Source organism: Grammomys surdaster, unplaced genomic scaffold, assembly GCF_004785775.1.
Source record: "Grammomys surdaster isolate TR1022 unplaced genomic scaffold, NIH_TR_1.0 66, whole genome shotgun sequence".
In the NCBI taxonomy this organism is placed as follows: Eukaryota; Metazoa; Chordata; class Mammalia; order Rodentia; family Muridae; genus Grammomys; species Grammomys surdaster.
Window position 1 is genome coordinate 3,664,966 of NW_021604568.1, and position 24,334 is coordinate 3,689,299.

The window sequence follows — 24,334 nt, forward strand, 5'->3', positions numbered from 1 at the left end:
TTATGGTCAATAGAAATGCTTTTATTTATAAAATAGCTACTTAAATATAAACATTTCTAAATATAAACACTTCATAAGAGGCTCTGACCAGTGGTGAGGCCGTGGATGGGTGTCCACAGGCGTGTCCTGATTCACCAGGATTTTAAGGCCAAGTGTGCAGCTGGAAGAGCAGCAGCTGGAAGGGCGGGAAGAGCTGGAGTCCCAGGCTGAGACGCGTCCCTGGGACCATTTCTTCACATGAGGGGTTGGGACCACCTTCCAGCCTCGGGTGTGAGGTCTCACTAGGCACTTTAGCTTCTCTGGCTTTGAATATTGTCTCTGAAGTATGGCAGTCGGTGATGAGAAAGAAAATTCTTATTTCCAACTCTAAGACAAGCTTCTGCGGCCGCTGATCCTACCTACTTCAAATAAGCCACGTGGGTTGTCTTGAGCATGCGAGGAGGCAGAGTGCTAGGGTGGAAGGGGGCGGGGACAAGCGCCCCGCTTCCACCCGGCAGAATGAATACTTTCAGTGGCTGGCGGAGTGCCAGAGCCCGCTAGTCTAGGGAAGACCGTCAGTACAGGAAGAAAGGTTAGGCGATAACCAGAGAGATCAAATAAAGTTGAGATGAGTGTCAGAAAAGAGGCAGGTGATCATGTTCGACAAGGTAAGAGAACCTTCCAGACACACGGTCAGAAGGAAAGTTTAGACTGTAAACATTCAACGGGGAAGCAGTGAGAGGTTAGCATGTTAAGAACTAGGAACGAGGGGCAAGTGTCAGAGAGAAGGCTGCCGGGCACCGCGGTGTCTCAGACACTTCGACACACCAGGTTTGGTGTGCTCTTGACAAAACTGTTACCGTGTATGGAGGCATGATGGAGGAGCTCTCGGAGCCTGCTCCTCCTCAGCCTGTGACTGGTCAGTCCACCACGGAGTACGCAGCAACCAATGCCAGTGTCTTCTGACGCTGGCACAGCTTCCCGCGCACAATACCACTTTTCTGATTGGGAACGGCTCATTTCTCAAAGCTGACACCAGCACTTGGCCTGCTTCTTGTGGACACGGAATCACTGGCAAACCTTTGGGGTCCACCCACTTCAAATTCTAGAGAGCATCAAAGTGTACAACCCAATCAGGACAAAGCTTATCTTGCGCTCCGCGTTATGGGTAGGCAGTGTGGTGAGGCCCTACTTGGGAGCAGGCGCCTGGAGCCCACCAGAACCTTCCGGCGGACTGAAAGCGGCAGCAAGGGGGGACGGGAGGCAGCTTGGCTCAGGTGTACTCAGTTTTCCTGATATAGTTGGATGGAACGTAGCCCTTCCTTCCGTTAACTTCAGCCAACCACCACTCTGTATTGCCTGTGACGTCCTTAAATTCAAGGATCCTGAGTCTCTGATTGGCTGACACACTCAGTTCATTTGGGTTTCGTGCCTTGAAGGTATAGATGGCAAAATAGACCTGTGTGAGGGAGAGAGAGGGTTAGAAACCTGCTGGCAGCGTTGCTGTGAAGGCCACAGTCTGTACTGTACAGCTGCTCTGCCCTGTGGGCCTGAAAGTAGAGTTTTCTTTTTCGTTTTTTTGAGACAGTTTCTCTATGTAGCCCTGGTTGTCTTCAAACTCAAGAGATCTACTTGCTTCTGCCTCCAAAGTGCTGGGATTAAAGGTGTGTGTGTGCCACTACCCACCCAGCTAAAAGTTGAATTTCTAATCTGATTTAACTTAGAGTTTTAATGGCTATATACAATTAGAGTATTCCACAATGAACAGGGCAGAGGAGAGGAAAACTGAAACCATCTGCATACGGTGGTATGCATCCCTGGCTCAGGAGGCAGAGGCAGGAGGAGTGCCACCAACTGTAGACCAGCCTGGGATTCACAGTGGGGCCCTGTTTCAAAAACAAAGACCTCTGGGAAACCGCAGAGCTTTTCACTGTTTCAGAATGGCCTGAGAGAACAGCAGGAACCTTTGGTGAATATGGAGATGAGTGGGCTATGATGGAACCTGCCTATGCCCGGATTCTGTGTTCTACCTAGAAATGAGCAATTATGATAGCTCAGCACACTGGCCTAGCCTGCCCCAAACCCTAGGTTCTATTTCTAGAACAGGAAAGAAAAAAACCCCAAACCAAACTAATGTAATAATATACAATTATTCTCAAAGCAGGAAAGGTAATCTGTAGGTGGCATAAACCGAGCACAACATAGGGGTGGAGTGTGCTCTGTGATGGGAGAGGCCATGAAGCCCCAGGGGCCAGACGGGCTAGAACTGAGTTCCCTGTCAGTAGGTCAAAAAATGCTGTCCACTCAGTTCAGAACTGGGACATCTGTCCTAAGCTGTCAGCAGAAAGAACCACCAGAGAGAAGCCAGCAGCTTCTCTCAGCTGTGGCATGAGAGCTAGAACTGGCCTTTGGAATCCAGACTCCAACAGAGACAACACAGACCATATCTCCTAACGCTAGTGAGAAACCCCTGCCGCCGTGTGAGCCTCAGCAACAAAGGTGCCGCCTCGAATCAACACGGGGGACCAAAATGTGGGACAGAAAGGTGACTCCTGGCTCCCTGGCATGGGCAGGCCGCTGAAAGCATTGGTCTTTCTAGACTCTAGGACTAAAAATATAGCTGGGTGGGTAAAAGCCTGAATGGGTGGTGGGTTAAACAGCAGCCGCCACACCGGAAAGATTCATCTTTTAAATGCCCAGAGATAAGGCAGAAGGACCCTGGGAATGGCCTGGGAGAGTCAGAGTCTCAGCCTCTCTCTCTCTCTCTCTCTCTCTCTCTCTCTTTCTCTCTCCTTCTCTCTCCTTCTCTCTCCATGGTTCTGGGACATGTAGGGGGGACAGGACTGGGTTTACAGCCCCCGCGTGGGCCTCTCCACATCTGCCCACACTCTGGAGCTACTCCGGGGTGGGGTGTGCGGACATACCTGGTTGCCTTCTGTCTCACCGCTTCTGAGCCCTCTGTCTCTGTCTTCTGGAGTCTGACAGGCTCTTGAAGCTCCTCTGATGGAGTCACTGCCTTGGTCATTTCGTCCTGGCACAAAGCAACCGACCACGTCTGAATGCGGGGAGCCCCGCTGGCTGCCCCTCAAGGTTGAAGCAGGTTGGCTGACTTCTCTGGCGCCATCTGCAGGGTTTCCTGGCCTGCGCTGGCAGGAAAAGCCTGGGTCTGAAGAGCACGTGGCAGGTCCAGTTTCTGGACTCCCGGTGTTCGAGGATGCACCGAGAGTTTCTTGGGCACATTCCTTCAGTGGAGATGCATCCTGAGGCTGCTTCAGGGCAAGTCCCGAGGTGAAGGACACAGTCATGTTGTTGGAGTTGAAGGTCAAGGCACTGTTGCTGTTCTGGCGTTGGAACCTGGGGGAGGAGCCACTGTGGTCCGACTCTGTAGAGGAGTGGCTGGCCACAGAGGCATCCGAATGGCTGCAGCGAGGATTGTAAGGCTTCAGGAAGGAGCTGTACACAAAGCCTTTGGTGACTGCAGAAGGAAAGAAAACAGCTTACGGCCTGGAGCAAGAGGAGCGGGGCAGGGGAGTGGGGGATATCAAGGAATTTACAAAGTATGGTTTCAAAGCTAGGTCAATGGGGTTGGAGCAATAGCTGGGCACAGGCTGCTCTTCCAGCGACCTGGGTTCGATTCCCAGCACCCACATGGCAGTCACAACCATCCATGAGTCCCAGGAGGTCTCACACCACCTTCTGGCCTCCACAGGCATATGTGGTGCACAGACAAAAATGCACCAAATCACCATACTCAAAAAGGAACAAAAAACCTAGGTCAAGAGTGACAAAATCAAATGCCTAGTGAGCCACAGCTTGCAACATCCAACACCAGGAGATGTCCACACCTGTGCCCATACCCGAGGCTACCTTCCAGGTCATTCTTACACAACCCTAAAATGACAAGGTGTCTGGGGACAATTGACAGCACAGTGACAAAACAAAATCGAAAATCAAGTAGCTCGCACTTGTAACCTCAGCACTCTGGAGACTGAGACAAGAGGATTATTGAGAGTTCAAGGTCAGCCTTGCCACTTTGGCAGTGGCACAGAAGAAAATGTGACAGATCTCCAGAGTATCACTAAACTGACAGGAGACTTGGGTGGCTTAAGTTCAAATACACCATGTCTGGCAAAGATGGCCGCCCCTGTACCAAGCCCCTCAGAGAGGCCACCTACACTTGTTCCTCCCCTCCACACAGAAGAACCATCTTAGGGTCAGGGATCGCTGGGACAAGCACACAGCCGTGCCCAGCATGTGCTCGCTTCACAAGCAAGCCTGATGGTGACAGAGGGCTCTCAGCCACACATTTCAAACACACAAGTGTTTCTTAAGAAAGAGAAACTGAAGGACCCTGGTCACGTGACACCTGGAGTGGGGACTGCCTCCCTCACAGTTTCCTTTTACTTAAATGCTGGGATTATTTTAGTCTCATGGAACTTTGTCTTTGTTTTGGTCTCATGACCTTCCTCATGAGGAAATTCCAGCTTTCTAGAACCAAGGGACTCTCCTGGGTCCCCCACATGAGTGGCTGTCTTTGGATGCAGAGTGAAGTCCGTCATCTGGTTGTTTACACGGATTCTGGGTCCGAATTCTAACCTCAGACTGTAAAGCATTGTCAAACAAGCCACCTCATAAAGTGCTTTTAAAGAACCCCAAAATGTTAAAATTGGCCTAGGTTCCCAGAAAACTTGGGCCACATTTGGAACTCATAGTTTTTTGATTTGAGGAATGTCAGATACTTATCTATTTCATAAGGTAAGTTATGATTATGAATTCTTTCCTGTAACTCAGTTCAGGTTTTGACAAGAGGGTGCTCTGAAAAAGCCCTGTTTTTCTCAACTTGCTGCATTTTAGAACTGTGGGAAAAAGGATTACACTAGAGTCCACAATCCTCCTCCAGAAGAAGAAAGCTATGAACTGTTTGATTTCAGGTCACTCTCTAAACACCCATGAACATCGCTGCAGGGGAAAGCTGGCAAAAACACAGGCTTTAGTTCACATACACTTTACAGAATCAGAAGGCAAAGGACAAACACAGCAACACCTTCAGGATAAATAAATACCACAACTGTCTCTGAAAGTTGTCAAAACAAAAGCAATCTGAAGCAGGCAGCTGTAGGATCAACCTGGGCTCCACAGACTCTAGAAACCAGGACAATTCTACAGTTACTTTCCCCTAATCAAAGGCTCACACGTCTTTCTCCTCAGAGTCTGACTGCCCAGTGCTCACCTCCATTGTCCACGAGCCAGCGGTTCTGGCTGCCCATGGGGTCCTTCTTTTTGATCACACCCACCAGGTCACCTTCCAAAAGGGAGACATCCAAGTCCTGGGCAGCGTTGAAGTTCCGCTGGACGTGGAAGAGCTTTTCCGGTGGGTACCTCGCCAGCAGGGAGCTTCGCAGCTCTTCTGACTGCAGCATGTAGCTTGGCTGAAAGGCAGAACAGGACCAGTAAGAAACCTCTGTCCGGCACCCTGGCAGCCACGTTTAATCTCAGCCTGCCATGGCAGGAGAGAAGAACCAACCCTGAGCCACCCAACAAAAGACACTTTTATAATCAAGCCAGGCTGTGTTAGGTAAAAACCACAGTGCAATGTTTTAAAGTCTCTGAAGTTATGAGGCAAGCTAACACCCTTACTTTATGCAAAACAACAACAATAACAAGAAAACAAAAATCTGATTAAATTGCTACTAAACAGTCCAAGTTCTGGGGCTGGGGAGGTGCTGCAGCCCAGAGGCAGAGAATAGTTTTAACATGTATAAGGCTTTGGGTTCAATTACTAGTACCAAAATAAAGGAAAACAATTTTAAACAACATTATTTATTTACAATGTTACAGTGGTCTGCCTGCACATATGCCTGCAGGCCAGAAGAGGGCACCAGATCACATTACAGATGATTATGAGCCACCCTGTGGTTGCTGGGAATTGAACTCAGCATCTCTGGAAGATCAGTCAGTGCTCTTAACCTCTGAGCCATCTTTCCAGCTCATAAAATAAAAATGAAAACAAAAAATTCCAAATACCAAGTATCTCACCAGGTCTTATATTATTGTTAGATACACCTACATAACGGGAGTTAATTAAAAGGAGAAGCTGGAGGGACGGTTCAGGGCTCAAGGGCGCTCACTGCTCCTGCAGAAGACCCGAGGACCCATGTCAGACAGCTCACGACCATCCATGACTGGAGCCCCAGAGCATCCAATGCCCTCTTTTGGATTCCACATGTACCTACACACATAATCTAAAATAAAAATCTTAAAAATGAAAAACTAAAGGCAATAGTAAATCTAATTCTCCCTTGTAAAGTAAATGAATGCTCGTGGGATTTTATGGAGCAGATGCCTAAGAAGGGTGAACACTAAGAAGGGTGGACCGGTGGTCCTTCTGCCTAGGAGCCCACATGATCTGATGTATCTTACCCCAAAATTTAAAATACGAGAGACCTATGTTAAAAAAACAAAACCACAATGCTACCCCAGGCAAAGAAGTCATTAATAAATAGTTTGGCTGTTAGCTTTCGCAATACAAGATCAAAACTAGGCCTGACTCATTTCCCTTAATTAACTTAGTGTACCAAAGCTTTACTAAGATCCAAGAATGATTCCGGAGGCAGCTTGAAATGCACAACAAAACTCCAGGTGGCCCCAGTTGGGTACCAGCAACCACACCAGTGATGCCCGGGAAACAGCCCGAGATGGACAGGCCCAACCTCAGGTTCTCCCTTTATTATGAAAATTCAAAACTCCCACCACACTGTTCACGTGCAGGCTGCTCAATATTAACTAGGTCTACAGCCTGGGAGTGGCCCTGTGACGGAGGGCGGGCGATTCTCAGCTCCCATCTGGAGTAGCGATGAGGAGTGAGGGGACATGCTTAGATGCCTGGTGTGTACAGGTCAGTCCAGGAGCCACTGCTAGGTGCCTACTCACCATGCCCAGAAGTGTCTTCCGCGATGACTGGCGGTCTGTGGTTTTCCTCTCAAAGGGCTTCCTGGGAGCTGGGAGGGACTCGGGGAAGAAAGTGAAGACCTGGAGCTGCTGTAGAACCCGGCTGTGCTCCTCATGGAAGATGGCGATCAGGTTGCCTTCTCGGTCGGTGCCTTTCAGTAACTGCAGACCGTGGGAGTCAAGACAGGAAAAGTCTTTAGAGGTGCGGTTCTCAGCTTTCCTTTAATACAGTTCCTTATGTTGTGGTGACCCCCAACTATAAAATTATTTTCATTGCTATTTCACAACTGTAATTTTGCTACTGTTATGAATCATAATGTAAATCTGTGTTTTCTGGCGGTCTTAGGTGACCACACTAATTCAGCAATAGTTGGCTGAATTATTACCAAAATGGCAGCTGATGCAAGAGACAAGGCACGGCCACTGCCTGAGCCAGCCCCTAAGATGGAAAGAGATGACTGAACCACCTCAGGCTTCACAGCACCATGAATGGACCCAGAATCCCTGAGAGGCAGGACCTAATGACCTTATCATGAATTCCAGAAAGTACCAATTGCACTTCAGAGCTGGCACGGCCCCGCAGGGAAGGACTCACCGACAGCAGGGGCTGCAGCTGCTCCAGGGCCTGCTGCACGAAGTCACAGTGGGCTTCGGCATAGCCGTGGATGCAGTTGGTGAAGAGGCTCTGGGCATACTGCTGGAATTTGGGCAGCTCATCCAGCAGCTGGGAGTTCAGGGCCTCGTAGTTGTTCCGGGCTGACTGCAGCTCCTCCAGGGTCTTCTTGTCCTTAAGCTTCTCTGCGCGCTCAGTGCAGTTATAGAAGTCCAGGAGCTTGTCGAAACGCTTCTGCACCAGCTTGTAGGGCCCCGTGAACATGCTTAACAACTGGTTTAAGGGATTGATGACAAGCCGCTCGGTCCTCTCCTTCTGTGGGGACAAGAGAGGCACCTTACACCCAGGCACAGCTTTAACCTCAACACTCAGAAGACAGAGGGAGCTGGATCTCTGATTTCAAGGCCAGCCTGGTCTACAGAGTGAGTTGTAGAATAGCCAGGGCCACACAGAGAAACCCTGTTTCAAGCAAAACAAAACACAACAGAAAAAGCATGTTGCTCAGCTGGTAAGTCCCTTATTTTCTGTCTCCAAAGGACTCTAAGGTTGATTTGGTCATGTCTTATACCTCTCCTTGCTCTAGGGCCAAGGTGACCCTGTGCAGACCCATAGCCATACCCTACCAGGATTTACCTGGCAATTCTCACAATCGGGCCTTTGCCAGCTAGGCTGCTATCTTTTTAGCTTCTTCGTTGCTGAAAAGCAAAGTACACGTCCGTACAATGTGTGGTTAGTCTGTGTGGTTTCCCTGCCGCAGACCCTTGTCTCCTTGTCTAGGAGCTCAGTCTGAGTGCTTAAGTCTGGTTCTGCATCCTCTCCCTCAGTTTCTAGGCTAGTGGTTCTCAACCTGTGGCTAGCAATCCATTTGGGGGTCAAGTGACCCGTTCTTAGGGGTTGCAAATCAGATATTTACATTATGACTCATAGCAGTAGCAAAATGACAGTTATGAAGTAGTAACGGAATAATGTTATGGTTGGGGTCACCACGGCACGAGGAACTGTATTAAAGGCCACAGCGTTAGGAAGGCTGGGAACCACTGATCAGTGATTACTGCATGGTAAAGCCCACTTTTGCTTTTCAGCGGGTATTTTTCTTTTATTCCTTCTAGAAAGACAGACGTGGACACTGACAGTGTGCCACTACACACATAAAAACATAGAGAAGTATCAATATCGTAGTACCTGATGTGTGTAGGAGCATGTGTGTATGGGTGCTAGCGGATACCATAGGTGTCGTGCTTCAGGGGACCTTGCTGTCCTGAAATATACTAAGTACGCTCGGATGGCTGGCCAAGCAAGCTACCTGTCCCTACCTCCCCGGTGCTGAGAACAAGTGTGTGCTACCACACCTGCTATTGTTTAACAAGAGTACTGGGCATACATCTTAGGTCCTCAGGCCGGGTAGTGGTGGTGCACACCTTTAATCCCAACCCAGGAGGTAGAGGCAGAAAGATCTCTGTCAGGTGGAGGCTAGCCTGGCCTATATAGTGAGTTCCAGGACAGTCAGGGCTCTGTAGAGAGACCCTGTCTTAAAAAACAAAAACAACAAAAACAAAAAAGAAAGCACAATAAGAAAAGAGAAGAGAAAAGAAAACAGAAAAGAAAAGAAAGAACTTAAGTCCTCAAGCCCTTTGTCAGCTAAGCCATACTTACCTCTAGTAGCATAATGTAGCCGGATATCTTCCCACTACATTTGTATAAAGCTCAGCAATTGGGCTGCATGAGAGGCAGGCAGAGTGGGGAGTAGGAGGGAGAGGAAGAGGAGAAGGAAGAGGAGGAGCTAGAGAGAGAGGGAAGATGTAGGAGCCATGTTCTCAACACCCGTATTCAGCTTGAAGAAGTTAATGAAGAGTCGGCACTCTAATTCCCTAGGCTTGGGGACTAAGGTCGTTAATATTAGGCTGTCTTTCTAGGGAAAAGTAATGGTTTTACTGAAACAGGGAGGAATAGCTAGAATTGATTATATAGCCATAACCTATTGGCAGAAATCTGAATAATTGTTACTAAGCTGAAGTTATAATTTCTTAGATGGTACAAAATTTATTTTGATTTCAAATTCAAGGGTTTCATTGGTATATTTTCTTCTATTAATTCAAAATTGGTGGGTACAGGGCTTAGATTCAGTCCTTCTTTAATTTTTTTTTAACTGATCTGAGATGGTTGCCCTGTGAGTTAAGGGCCTAATAACAAATTCATGGCTCTGAGTTTACTGTTAGGGTGTTTTCTAGATTTAATTAGAAATAGCTGAGAGGAGTTAACAGACAACAGTCCAGATTGCCTTACATCAATAGTTGGTTTTCAAAAACATCTTTAGTCCATAGAATTGATGTTACAAACATTTCTGCATTAATGTTCATTTGATTAGAGACCTGTCTGCTCCTGACAACTTCCCTGTCTTGGATTCTAAGAAGAAACTGAGAAATCTTTGGAGTTACTCCAGTTGTGGTGAGACAGCCACCAGGCAAGAATTGCCTCTTTTCTTTCTCTCTTTCTTCCTTTCTTTCTTTCTTTGTTTTTTTTTTGTTTGTTTGTTTTTTTGTTTTTTTTTGTTTTTTGAGACAGGGTTTCTCTGTATAGCTCTGGCTGTCCTGGAACTCACTCTGTAGACCAGGCTGGCCTCGAACTCTCAAACTCAGAAATCCGCCTGAATTGCCTCTTTTCATCCACAGACAATACGCTGTCTAGAAAAGGGACACACTTGCGGAATAGTCAACTGATTATATCTGCCAAGACAGAGTGATCAGCCGTTAATAATTCTGCATCACTAGGTCTGTCAGATGATCCTGGGCCAGAAGGCTGAAGACCAGATGCTCCTACATTTTGAAGTAAGGGACTGTCTAGGTGATCAGCAGTCTCTATAGATTGGCTAAGTTTTAGAAGCCACGCTTTGTGCTTCCCATATTACCAGTTAATTCAGTCATTCTGGATTTCTGACAAGGTTGAGGACTTATAGTCTCATAGCCAACCCAGGCTATTTACTTTGAGAGAACAGATTTGAGAGGATGGTTTTCAGATGGCATTCATTCTAAAACCAGGATATAAGCCAGGTACAGAACTACAGTCTTTTAAGATAAATGACAAGAGTCTTTTTATTGACAATATATTGATCTGGGTATCAGGTCTATCTTGTACCTTACTGTTACAAATTGGTATAGTTGTGCCTAATTATATCTTGAGAGAAAGTTTTTTTTTATTTTAATGAGAAGGATGATAAGTAGCTGGATATTTTACAATAAATTTGGTAATGTGGGAGTAGTTGGGAGGAGCGAAGAAAGGCAGGAGAAGTTAGAGGAGGAGCGAGGAGAGAGAGGACCAGAGAGAGGGGAAAATGGTGGCAGATGTACGCATGTCTCTCACAGTCTAAGGTAGTTGTAATATCTAGGTTAGACTGTGGGTAACACCTCTAATTGTGTGGGCTTCTTGTTATTTGAGCACTACCAAATATATAAAGCTATTGGATAATCTCTAAACAATAGAGTCTCATTTCTTCCGGGTACCACGTGGATGGTGGGATGGTCTGGGCTCGGCCAAGCATTGTGGAGACAGCGTGGTAGATGGCTCTGCCAATCTCCCACACTGGCATCTCATGGGTGCTAGGGCCAGTGTTTCTGGCTGGCCGTTTCTAGCTGTGGCGCACCCGTGGGCTCTAGCCGCTTCCAGCTGTGGAGCGCTTGGCTTCAGTCCATGAAGCATGGCAGCCTGAGCTAAGCAGAGCCACCACAGCTTAAGATAGCCCAAACCTTAGTGTTTTTAAATATTACCGCAACAGCATAATATTAAAAGGATTTCCTGCTGAAACGCTCCCTGCAAAGAGCTCTAACAAACCGTAAGCCCACACAATTATGTAGCCCCACCGCTCACTGGAAGTGCCTAGGCAATGTGGCCGTTAGCACTAACTCAAACCCTGATGCCTGAGTTCTGTGTGAGCTGCCTGGGGAGAGGATCCCGGGAAGGGAGCCACGCCTTGAAAAGGTGGCGGACAAAGTCACTTACAAACCGCGTGAAGAGCTGGTCACTGATGTAGCGATGCACCTTCTCGAACTGCTCCAGGTCATGATGTCCCCTCTCCATGCACAGGTCCCATATGCTCATGGCTGCCACCACCTTCACACAGGCAGACTCCTGGAGCCCATGAGAAGGACATGAGTGAAAACACAAAGAGCTTCCTGGTCTCTGCCAGCCACCCCGCACAGCAGCACAGGCTGATGATCCTAGCAAGCAAATTCCCCCGTCTCGTGAGGTATTTTCACTCAGAAACAAGCATGCCTTTATAAGTGATGTATGGGCACAGAGAAAAAAAGAACTGTAGAACTATAGAAACCTGGTGAATTTATCAGTTTGACATTTTTTTATACCCTGGATGATGGTGGTGGTGGTACACACCTTTAATCCCAGCACTTACGAGGCAGAAGCAGGCAGATCTCTGAGTTACAGACCAGCCTAGTCTACAGAATTAGTAAGTTTCAGGACAGCCAGGGCTACACAGAGAAATCCTGTCTTGAAAAAGAAAACAAAACAAAGAAAAGAAAACTTCTATGTGTATGTGCTTGTGGACATGTGTAGAGGCCAGAAGGAGCATCGGACCCCCTGGAGCAGGACTTACAGACTGTGAGCTGCTGGTCCAAACTTAAATTCTTTGAAGAACATGAACCCAAAAGAGTTTTTCTTTTTTTTTTTTAATATGGGAGGCATCACGGATTTGTGTGTCATCCATGAGCAGGAGCCATGCTAATTTTTTCTGTACCGATTTTAAGTACCAGACTGTCAAACCAAGCACCCAACAGTTTCTTAATTCACCATAAGTGAACCAACTCAGAACCAACTGTCCCTGGACAGTCAATGAGCAATCAGCTCCCTTCCCTGGGACAGCTGCTTCAACCTCCTCACAACAAACCCTCCGGCTTCCTGCACTGACTCTGGCTCCCCGGGTGGCTTCCCACCACTACAACAAATCTCTTCCAGCAGTTGACCTAAGCCATGTTCTCGTTCCCTCATCCACGCCCACTGAGAGGGAAATCCAAGAACGCAGAAAGTTGTGTTTGCTGGTTCAGTTATCTTGTGCTGGAGAGGCGAACTGCACAGGAGAGCCCCCAACTCTGTGTGTGTGTTTCTGAGTCCTGAACTAGGTGGTTTTTTGGTTTTGTTTGTTTGTTTTGTTTTTTGTTTTGTTTTTTTGTCTACTTGGCATGGTGACTGACATTTTTAAGTTTAGGGAATGCCTACTATTTTGATATTAGTGCAAATGAAACCCAAATGCATAAAATCTCCACGAGTATATTCCAAGAGTCAACAAAAATCCCCATAGTAAAATGCATCTGTGTCTCACACATTAATAGTTTATAATATTTTTAGGTATTTTACTTAAAATCAAATACATATGGGGAGTCCTGTGTATATATAAAGCCTACACTTTGTCAGCAGAGTAAACTGCAGAGTCTCCTAACTCTTCTCCAGCGGAGAACTCATAGTGATAAGTGACTGTTTTCTAACTTTATGTGTAAGAACTGTACGTAGGGTATGGTGGTGCAAGACAATAATCCCAGCATTCAAAAGCTGGAGGTGGGAGTAGCAGCTCATGGTTAGCCTTGGCTATATGTAGTGAATTTGAGGCTAGCCTGAACTACATAAGATTTTACCTCAAAAAAGGAACAAACAAAAATATTTTAAAGTCCGTAAGTATCAACCATGTGCAATGTATACAGCCAGTGAGCCACTGCATATGTGCCGTGGCCTCTGCCTCGGCCTAACTGTTGTTGGGAAGGGCCTTTCACTTTACGTCTGTGACACAAGTGTCCCAAGCATTATCGCCTAACCTGCACTGTCTGTGGTCAGAGTCACACAGACCCTCCTGAGGGATAGCTATCTGTATCCCTGCCTTATCCCCTGGTCACTTTTTACTTAAAGTTTTTTTGAGACAGTCTCATCTGGCAACAAACCCACAGCAATCCCCCTGCCTCAGCCTCCTCAGTGCTTGGAGACCGCCACCACCCTGAGCTTGCTCTTGGTTTTCTTATATCTTCACTTGGGATGAGGACGTAGCAGACACCCCGCAGTGCCTACACATGGCATTCTAATAAATCCAGAGGATTCTGAGAGATCAGCTGAGCCCACCTGGTGCCCCTTGGCTTCTCCTATTCCCTTAAGGATCTATGGTTCCAACTGCCCAACCTTGCAAGGGTCATGGCGGCTCACATCTGAAATCCCAACACTCAGAAGATGGAGGCAGGGCAATCAGAAGTTCAAGGCCAGGGCTGGAGAGATGCCCTATGGTTCAGAGCACGCTGCTCTTCCAGAGGACTGAGGTCAGACTCACAAGTATGCAGATACCCTCATACAGACACACACATAAGTAATAACATAAGACTTAAGGAACAAGACAGGTTAAGGCCATCTTACAGTACACAAACTCAGGGGGTTTGAGACCAGTCTGGGCTACATGAAACCCTTCTCAAACACCTCAGCAGGGCCGGCCACAGATCCCCACCTTGGCTCCTCCCCCATCCATCCCCTTCTCCCAGCCCCCCTCTCCAGCAGGCATTCCCTGGGAACCAACCAGCTAACCTGCCAGAGAAGGAAGTAGGCCCCTGAAGTAGGTGAGTTTCAGATCTCTCTTCCTCCTCCACCAAATCCAATCCCTAGGACTCATCCTCAGCTCCACAGCAGACTCCCTGCTGTGGCCTCTCCCAACCATTCCCAGGGGATTAGGTAGATCCCAATGGAACTGTTTTCTGTCCTGGCCCTCCAGTCCGTTCCCTAAAACCACACCTACAGGATCCCAGAAGCACTCACTACCAGGCAACCTGCAGCTACCACACTCTCCTAAGACATAGAGAGGGCAACAGAAGCCAGGAGAAAACACCTACCCATCAAAGGGAAGACTAGATATAAACACCTAGAATTACAATCACCCCAAACCTACAGATGCCAGTGTAAAATCACAATAACAAGCAGGCCAATATGTTTCCACCAGAGCCCAGCCAGTTTACTACAGTAGGTCCCAGGAAAGTCAACACAGCTGAAGCACAAGACAATGACTTTAAAACAGCCTTTATGGATATAATAGAAGTACTTAGAGAGGAAATGAATAAATCCCTTAAATCTATGAAAGCAAATGGTGGAAGGAACCGAATTAAACAGTTCAAGACCTGAAAGTGCAAGCAATAAAGAAACCCAAACTGAGAGAAATGTGGACATAAAAAAACAACAACTCGAACAGCAACTTCAGGCAAGGCTCACCAACAGGGTACAGAGGATTCTCAGGCATTGAAGACAAGACAGAAGAAACAGATACCTTGGTCAAAGACAATGTTAAATCTAAGACTCCAGGCATAAAGCATCCAGGAAATCTGGGGCAGGATGAAAAGACCAAATACAAGAATAACAGGACTGGAGGAAGGAGATGAAACCCAAGACAAAGGCAACAAAATCATAGAAAATTTCCTGCCCTAAAGGAGGAGACGTCTTTCAAGGTATAAGAAGCATACAGAATGCCAAATACACTGGACCAGAAAAGAAATCCCGCTTGGCACATAATAATAATCGAAACACTAAATGTATAGAACAAAGATTGAGGGGCTGGAGAGATGGCTCAGCGGTTAAGAGTACTGACTGTTCTTCCAGGAGTCCTAAGTTCAATTTTCAGCAACCACATGTTGACTCACAACCATCTGTAATGGGATCTGATGCCCTTTTCTGGTGTGTCTTATAGCTACAGTATACTCATATAAATAAAATAAATTAAAAAAAAAGAATAAACATAGAACATTAAAAGCTGCAAGGGGAAGAGACCAAGTAACATATAAAGGAAGACCTACTAGAATAACACCTGACTGCTCCCCACCAACTTCCTGCCTCAGTTTTTCAAGACATGGTTTCTCTGTATAGCCCTGGCTGTCCTGGAGCTCACTCTGAATACCAGGCTGGCTTCAAACTCACAGATGTACCTCCCTCTGCCTCTGCTCCCCAAGTGCTGCGATCAGTGGTGTGAGCCATTACTGCCTAGCAACACTCGACTTCTCACTGCCCCAGCAATACCCAACTTCTCAAAGTCAGAAGGGCCTGGAAGGATGTTCTACAAATTCTAAGCGATCCCACAGATCCCAGCCTAGACTACTATATGTAGCAAAACGTTCAATCACAATAGATGTAGAAACAATTTCCAAGATAAAGCCAAATACAAGCAGTAATATCCATAAGTACAACCCTACAGAAGGTGCTGGATGGAAAACTTCAACCTGAAGAGGTTAATCACACCTAAAAAATACATAAACAATCTCAGGCCAGTAAAACAAAGGGAGAAAAGCACACAAGAACAAAATAATAGGAAACCAACAGACACTACTCACTGAAAACTCTCATTACCAGGTGTCAATTCCCCAATAAAAAGGCACAGACTAGCCGGGCAGTGGTGGCACACGCCTTTAATCCCCGCACTTGGGAGGCAGAGGCAGAGGATTTCTGAGTTCAAGACCAGCCTGGTCTACAGAGTGAGTTCCAGGACAGTCAGGGCTACACAGAGAAACCCTGTCTCGAAAAACCAAGAAACAAAATAAAATAAAATTTAAAAAAAAGAAAAGAAAAGAAAAGAAAAAGGCACAGACTGACAAAATGAATGCAAAGCCAGGATCTGTCCTTCTGCGGCCTCCAAGAAACACACCTCAACAGCAAGAGCAGACATCACCTCATGGTAAAAGGATGGAGAGAGATTCCAAGCAAATGGAACTTGGGTGCAGCCATTTTAGTATCTGACAAAAGCAGACTCAAAACCAAAACTAATCAGAAGGGCTGGGGAAGGAAATGCTGAAAGGAAAAATCCAACAAGAAGACACTGCAATTCTTAACATCTGTGCACCAAATACAAGGACACTCAAGTTCACAAAAGGAACAAACACTACTACAGCTTAAATCACATACCAACACTCACAGTTGGACAGTGGGAGACTTTATACCCGACTCTCAGGAATAGACAGGACATCCCAACAAGAACTGAACGGAGAGCTGAACGGAGCTCACAGACCTTATAAACCAAATGGATCCAACAGACATCTAAGGACATTTCACCCAACACAAAAGAATATGCCTTGTTCTCCGCACCTCACGGAGCTTTCTCTAAAACTGAGCACACGTTCAGACATAAAGTAAGTCTCAACAGCTGCAAGAAAGTTGAAATAACACCCTGCATCCTATCTGACCACCATGAATTAAAGCGGGATGTCAACTTCTACAGAAACAACAGAAAGCTTACAAATTGAGACTGAATTACTCTCTACTGAATGAGAAATGGGTCAAGATGGGAAATTAAGAAAGAAAAGCTTTCTAGAATTGAATGAAAATGAAAACACAGCCAACCTGAACTCAGGGACACAATGAAGGCATTAGTTCTAAGAGGCAGAGTCTTAGCACTAAGTGCCTACATAAAGAAAAAAAAATCATACCCAGAAAGAATAGATGTCAAAAAATAATTAAAATCAGGTCTAAAATGAATAAAATAGAAACAACAACAAAAGCAAACAAACAAAGCATCAATGAAAAAGAGTTGGTTCTTTGAGAATCAGAAGATTGACAAACCCTTATCCAAATTAACTAAATGTGGAGAAAGAACATCTAAATTAATAAAATTAGAAGTAAAAAGGGGTCATAACAACAGACACCGAGGAAATCCAGAGAATCATAAGCACACATTTAAAACAAAAACAAAAAACCTGTATGCCATCAAATTGAAAAATCTAAAAAAAAAAGGATAATTTTCTTGAAACATACCACTTAACAAGGTTAATTCAAGATCAGATACTCAATTTCAACAGACCTACATGCTCTAGTGAAATAGAAAGAAGCAGTCTTTAAAAGTTGCCCAACCAAGGGGGCTGGAGAGATGGCTCAGTGGTTAAGAGCACTGACTGCTCTTCCAGAGGTCCTGAGTTCAAATCCCAGCAACCACATGGTGGCTTACAACCATCTGTAATGAGATCTGATGCCCTCTTCTGGTGTGTCTGAAGACAGCTACAGTGTACTCATATATAATAAATAAATAAATCTTTTAAAAAAAAAAAAAAGTTGCCCAACCAAAATGAGCCCAGAGCCATGGTTTCAGCACAGAATTCTACCATACTTTCAAAGAAGAGTTAATGCCAACACTCCTCAAATTACTATACAAACTAGAAACACAAGAAACATTGTCTCAATTTGTCTTATAAGGTTAGTTACTCCGATACCTAAACTTGATAAAGATCCAACAAAGAGAATTACAGACCAATTTCCCTTCTGAACATGGATGCAAAAATTCTCAAAAATTCTCAATAAGATACTTGCAAACAGACTCCAAGAACACATCAAAAAGATCATCAACCATGACCAAGCAGACTTCATCCCAGAAATGCAAGGATGGGGCAACATACGTAAACTGATAAAAGTAATCTACCATGTAAACAAACCGAAAGACAAAAACGCACGGTCATCTCATCAGATGGAGGAAGGCCATTGATAAATCCAACCCTCTTCATGATAAAAATCCTGGAGAGATTAAGGCATACAAGGACATAACTCAACTTAATAAAGGCAGTTTGTACCAAGCTTACAGTCAACATCAACTTAAATGGAGAGAAACTCAAAGCAACTCTGCTAAAATCAGGAACAAGAGTCTCCATACCCACTCAATAGAGTACTTGAAATCTTAACTAGAGCAATAAAGCAACTGAAGGAGGGAAACAGCATATAAACAGAAGAAATACAAGAAAGAAGTCAAAGTGTCTTTATATGCAGATGTTATGATATATAAGTGACACCAGAAATTCCACTGGAAACTCCTACAGCTGATAAACATTTTCAGTGAAGTGGCAGGATATAAAATTAACTCACAAAAAAATCAGTAGCCCTCCTATATACAAATAACAAACAGACTGAGAAGGAACTCAAGGAAATACCACCCTTCACAATAGCCTCAAAAAAACAGAAAATATTTTGGGATGACTCTACCCAAACGAATGAAAGGCTTGTAAGACTAAAACCTTTAAGACATTGAAGACAGGAGCCGGAAGGACCCCTCATGCGCATGACCAGCAGGATTAACATAGTAAAATGGCCATCCTGCCATTCGACAGATTCAAAACAATCCCCATCAAAATCCTAACACAATTCTTTTTCAGCTAAAACAATCCTGAATAATCAAAGAACTGCTGGAGTTATCACCATTCCCAATTTTAAGTAATATTACAGAGCTTTAGCAGTAAAAACATCATAGTATTGGCACAAAACCAGACACGGGATCAATAGAATCAAATTGAAGACCCAGACATGTATCCACACTTCTATGGACTCCTGATTTTTGATTAAAAAAAAAAAAAAAGCCAGAAATACACAATGGAAAAAGAGACAGCATTTTCAACCAAAGGTGCTGGTCAAATCGGATGGCTGCATGCAGAAGACTGCAGGGAGACCCACACTTCTCATCCTGTACAAATCGGATGACTGCATGCAGAAGACTGCAGGGAGATCCACACTTCTCATCCTGTACAAATCGGATGACTGCATGCAGAAGACTGCAGGGAGACCCACACTTCTCATCCTGTACAAATCGGATGGCTGCATGCAGAAGACTGCAGGGAGACCCACACTTCTCATCCTGTACAAAACTCAACTCCAAATGGATCAGACTTAAACATGAGAGCAGAAACACTGATCTGAGAGAAGAGAACGTGGGGGACAGCCTTGAACTCTGGCACAGGAGAAAACTTTCTAAACAGAACACCATGATCACAGACACTAAAGTTAAAAATTAATAAATGGGACCTCAAGACACAGAGACACTTCTGCACAGCAAAGGACACTGTCATTCAGAAAGAGCTGCAGCCTGCAGAATGGAAAAAGAATTTTACCAACTGCACATCTGATAGAGGGTTGATATCCAAAATACATAAAGAACTCAGAAAACCGGGTATCAAGAAAACAAATAGCCCAAACAGGGAGAGACAAAACAGAACTCTCAAGAGGAAACTCAAATGGCTGAGGAACACTTAAAGAGATGCTCAACACCCTTGGCCATCAGGGAAATGCAAATCGAAACTACTTTGAGATTCCATCTTACACCTGTCAGAATGGTCAAGATCAGTACAACAAACGACAGCTCACACCAGCGAGGCTGCTCACACCGGCGAGGATGTGGAGTAAGGGGATACGCATCCATTGCTGGTGGGACTACAAACTCCTAAAGTCATTATGGAAATCAGCATGGCAGCTCATCACAAAGATGGGCATAGATCCAGCTACGCCAGTCTACACAGAGGACGCTCCATCCCACCACAAGGACACTCGCTCGGCCATGTCCACTGCTGCTCTATTCGTAACAGCCAGCAACTGGAAATAATCTAGATGTCCACCAATCCATGAGTGGATACGGTAAATGTGGTACATTACACAGTGGAATATTACTCCACTGTTTAAAAAAATGAAATCATGAAATTCCCAGGTAAATGGATGGGCCTAGAAAAACATCATCCTGAGTGAAGTGACCCAGACCCAGAAAGACAAGTGTGGTGTGTATTTGCTTATATGTGGATGTTAGCTGTTAAGTCAGATAAACAAGTCCAATCAATCTGCAGAAGCAGAGGTTAGGTGGAGGATACAGGTCAGGGGAGAGGGATAGGTCTTCCTAGGAAGGGGAAATAGAATAATAGAATCGATATGGATGGACTTGGGGGTGGGTGAGGACAAGGGGATGGTCTGGGATGGGAAGATCAAACATGGAGGGAGAGGGAAGAGTGACAAGGAAGGGAGGCTAAAATGAAGGGTCATTTGAGGAGTCACAGGCAAACCTAATTCAGTAGAAGCTTTCTAAACTATGTATGTATAATGAAGGCAATCAGATGAAGTTACCAAATGACAAATGACAGGGAAAACACTGTCCCAACTGGACATCTCTCATCACCAAATAAAGCTTCAGTCCTGGGAATGGGTTGCATCTAATTGAGTTGTGGCCAAAGGGGTCCCATGATCCCCTAAACAACCCAGGCTGTTGAAAAGGCTCTCCACAAACTGGTGGTGAGACCTTCTTGCTGAAACTAACACCTACACAACTCACTGAGCATGGAAGAGTCGAGCTGGTGCCTGCCAGGAGCCCCACTCCTGCTGGCTAGTGTTCATGGAAGGTCCTCTGTATGCTACCAAAAAAGAATCCAAAGTACCACCCAGCCACAAACCCTCTGGTCCATGGTCTGCTGCATGAGAGATACCCTTGTACAACGGTAACACAAAGCTCGTGGTAATAACCAACCAGTGTCTGATCTAAGGCCTGTTCCATGAGATAGAGCCCATACCTGATGCTGCTTGGATGACCAACAACTAAGACTACATAGACAGCCAGGGATTTAGGAGAAAATCAAATACTACTCTCCTTCAAAAGGAATATGGCAGGGACTGGAGAGATGGCTCAGTGGTTAAGAGTACTGACTGCTCTTAAGGAGATTCTGAGTTCAATTCCTAGCAACCACATGGTGGCTCACAACCATCTGTAATGGGATCTGATGCCCTCTTCTGGTGTGTCTGAAGACAGTGACAGTGTACTCATGCATAAAATAAATGAAAAAAATCTTAAAAAAAAAAAAAAGGAATATGGCAATCAAATGATTCCTAATGACATTCCGCCATACTTCTAGGTCAGTGCCTGCTCAGCCACCATGAGAGATGCTTCCTCCTACAGCAGATGGGAACAAATACAGAGACCCACAATAAGTAGAGAGTGAGAGACCCCGGATCACCCAGCCCTGTCCCTACCCTCAAGGATCCGGAACCCTGAGGAAGAGGAGGTGGGAAAAGTGTAGAGCCAGCAGGGGCAGAGGAGATCAAGAAAACAAGGGCTCTAAACACAGAAGGACCTGGGCACACATGAGCTCACAGAGACCGGGCCTTAAAAAAGTACACACACACAGCCCATCCCTAAGCCAGGAGCTATCCCCAGGTGATGACCACGTACAAATAAAAACTAGTTCTCTCCCATGGAGTCTTAGCAGTTGATGCCAACAGAGAGCTAAGTGGCGTCTTTGGAGGGTTCTAGTTTTATAATGTCAGGTCAGAATTTTTTAAAAACTAATTTTAATTTTTGCTTTACTTTTATTTTAGTTATTTATGTATTCATTTTTTGGTTTTTTGAGATAGGGTTTTTCTGTCCTAGAATTTGTTCTGTAGACCAGGCTGGCCCCAAACTCAGAGATCTGCTTGCCTCTGCCTCCCACTGCTGGGATTAAAGGCGTGTGCCACTACTGCCCGGCTTCATTATTGTTCTTGTTGTTAATATTATTTTAGGCCCCACAGATTTTGCATTTTTATAGGATTCCTGAATGTGCAAAGAAGTCTTTCTCTTTATCTCAGTTTCTTGTGACTTTTCTTTTTGTCTATTTTGTCCTATTTCAGTTTGTCTGGTTTTATTTTATTTTTATCCCTTAGATGGCTGTTGTTTTCTAATGAAGACAGGAAAGGGTGGATCCAGATGGGAGGGGAGAAGAGCAGATGGAGGGGAAACCATAATCAGAAAAAAATAGCCGGGTGGTGGTGGCACGCGCCTTTAATCCCAGAACTTGGGAAGCAGAGGCAGGCGGATTTCTGAGTTCAAGGCCAGCCTGGTCTACAGAGTGAGTTCCAGGACAGCCAGAACTACACAGAGAAACCCTGTCTCGAAAAACAAAACAAATAAAAAAATAAAGTGCTTATCTTTAGAATGTGGTGAATAACTCAATAAAAATAATAAAAAAAAATACCCAGTGGAAAAGCGTCCATTTCAGTCCAGACTGCTTTCATTAAACCATGTGTTGGGTGAGCAAGTGAACGGCGTAAGACTGTCCCTAACTACCGTGACATCAATACTCACCCGTATATGCTGGAGGTAGAGGGACAGGTCTCGGATAAAAGATTTAATCAATCTCTCCTGCATCCGGAAGTTCTTTTCTGTCTCTTCAAACACTTCATCTTTTAGCTGTTCAAGAGGAAGAGTGCTTTTAGAGACCCTGGTCTTCCTCTCACCAGACCTTCCACCGAAACTGTAAACCTGCAGTTTCCCCAAATCACATAGAGCTGAGCTTAGACTCTGAGTTCTCAAACACACATGGACCACCTACTTCCAAACTGAACTCAGCCCTGTGTCCTGGGGCTGCTGGCCTCTCCATCCCAGGTACTGCCACGTCTGCCCGCCGGGCCCTCCCTTGCACTCCTCCAGCCTGGCAGCCCCTGCCCGCTCCCTCCACTAAGGGTCAGATGAACTCAGGTTCAGAGGCACATTTTCACTGAACTGTTTAAGTGCAACAGCGTTCAGAAACAAAGTGCGAGGGGCAGCAAGTGAGTCCCTTCTGCCGTGTACCTTCCGTGCCGTTACCATCTGTATGCGGCACACGGGATGAAGGGTGGAGACTTCCAGGAATGCGACTGCCAAGCTGCGGTTCAAAGTGCTCAGTCTCCTATTTTCACGGGTTTCCCCTTTGTAGCATAAGGCATCCATTTAGATGATCTTTTAAATCCCTTCTAGCTTAATGCGTCTGCACTGTGGATCAAGTTCCCCAAATAGATAAGCATCTTAGAGGCACGAAGACCACAGTAACGCTTGCACGCTGGCCCAGCTGGCCTCCTAATTTGCTTCTGTGCGGATTATAAGCAGCTTGGTAGCTGCAGGGCCCTGTCTCCACTAACTGGCAAATCCAGAGGAGGCACCAAGAAGGGTCTCATGCCAACCCATGCCAACAACTGCCCTCGGGGCCCTGCAGAGCTATCAGAGGCAGGCTGGGACTGCGGGCGAGTGAGGGGCTCACCTGTGGAGCGAAGCCAGTGAGGTGTTTCAGGTGACTGCTAACCCGGCTGGACTTCTTGATGATGGAGTGGATGTTCAGCTTGGAGATCTTCTCCATGAGGCTATCTTCATCCCCTTTGCGGTACTTAAGCACTAGGATGGAAGCCAAGGCCACTGGTCAGGAGAGGCCCCTCCCCAAGGCTGAATTCAACGAGCCTAACCACCCAGAAACACAGAGGTTTCTGCACATAAAGTAAAATTAACCCAAACAGCAACGAGTGCTTATCATCAATAACTCATAACTGACAAAAGTATTAGTCTGAAGAACCAGTCTGAACAGAGGCATGGCTCCCTCGGCACAGAGAGACTGGCGGCCTGAGAAGGGCTGTGGATAGGAGGAAAGGCAGCAGGGCCGGAACAGAAGATGGGGCCAGGGATGTCTGAGTCCAGCGCTCAGGTCTGTCACTAATCAAGGCTCGGCTTTATACAAGCCGCTGCACCTCTTCGAGCTTACTACTTTGAGCCACCCAAGGTTCGTACATGATGGCTGCCTATACAGCGAGACGCTGATGTAAAACGACCTCACACAGTACAGCCAGGGCCGTACTTCAGGCACATTCGCAGAAAACTCTGGAGACCGCAGTCGAGAGGAATGGTGACGTGGAGCACAGAGGACACCCTGCCACTGTGGAAGAGGACATTACGTCAGGAGGCCCAACTTAAACGAAGGACCCCATGGCAGAGAGCTCCAAAAGTCACCGCACCACTTATTCCTGTGGTGACGGCAGAGGCGGAGGCAGGGACTGCTGTTTTCTTGTAGATTCCAGCCCAGTGCACAGGAGCGGGTAGAAGGCCAAGTGGCCGCTCTACAGGACCTGATTCGGTGCACCCTCCATGCTGTGCCTGTCCAGTGGACACAAGTGGCCACTCTACAGGACCTGACTCGGTGCACTCTCCATGCTGTGCCTGTCCAGCGGTCATGCACTAGAGATGGCACAGAAGACAATAAAGCAATCAGCTCATTCTATGGG

The 24,334-nt window shown here is 46.0% G+C and overlaps 1 protein-coding gene and 1 pseudogene across 2 annotated transcripts in view; both read right to left on the reverse strand.

The window, feature by feature from the left end:
• Dnmbp (dynamin binding protein) overlaps positions 1-24,334 on the reverse strand; it is a 98,005-nt gene continuing 73,671 nt past the window's right edge. For both annotated transcript variants that reach the window (XM_028774679.1, XM_028774687.1), the window contains 8 exons: positions 23,326-23,456; positions 22,395-22,499; positions 11,534-11,662; positions 7,523-7,855; positions 6,910-7,089; positions 5,210-5,408; positions 2,904-3,454; positions 1-1,438 (listed from right to left, as the gene is read on the reverse strand). In XM_028774679.1, the coding sequence (XP_028630512.1) occupies positions 1,253-1,438; positions 2,904-3,454; positions 5,210-5,408; positions 6,910-7,089; positions 7,523-7,855; positions 11,534-11,662; positions 22,395-22,499; positions 23,326-23,456 (1,814 nt within the window). In that variant the 3' untranslated portion in view covers positions 1-1,252. The remainder of the gene's footprint in view (positions 1,439-2,903; positions 3,455-5,209; positions 5,409-6,909; positions 7,090-7,522; positions 7,856-11,533; positions 11,663-22,394; positions 22,500-23,325; positions 23,457-24,334) is intronic.
• LOC114628741 lies at positions 12,216-12,315 on the reverse strand (annotated as a pseudogene).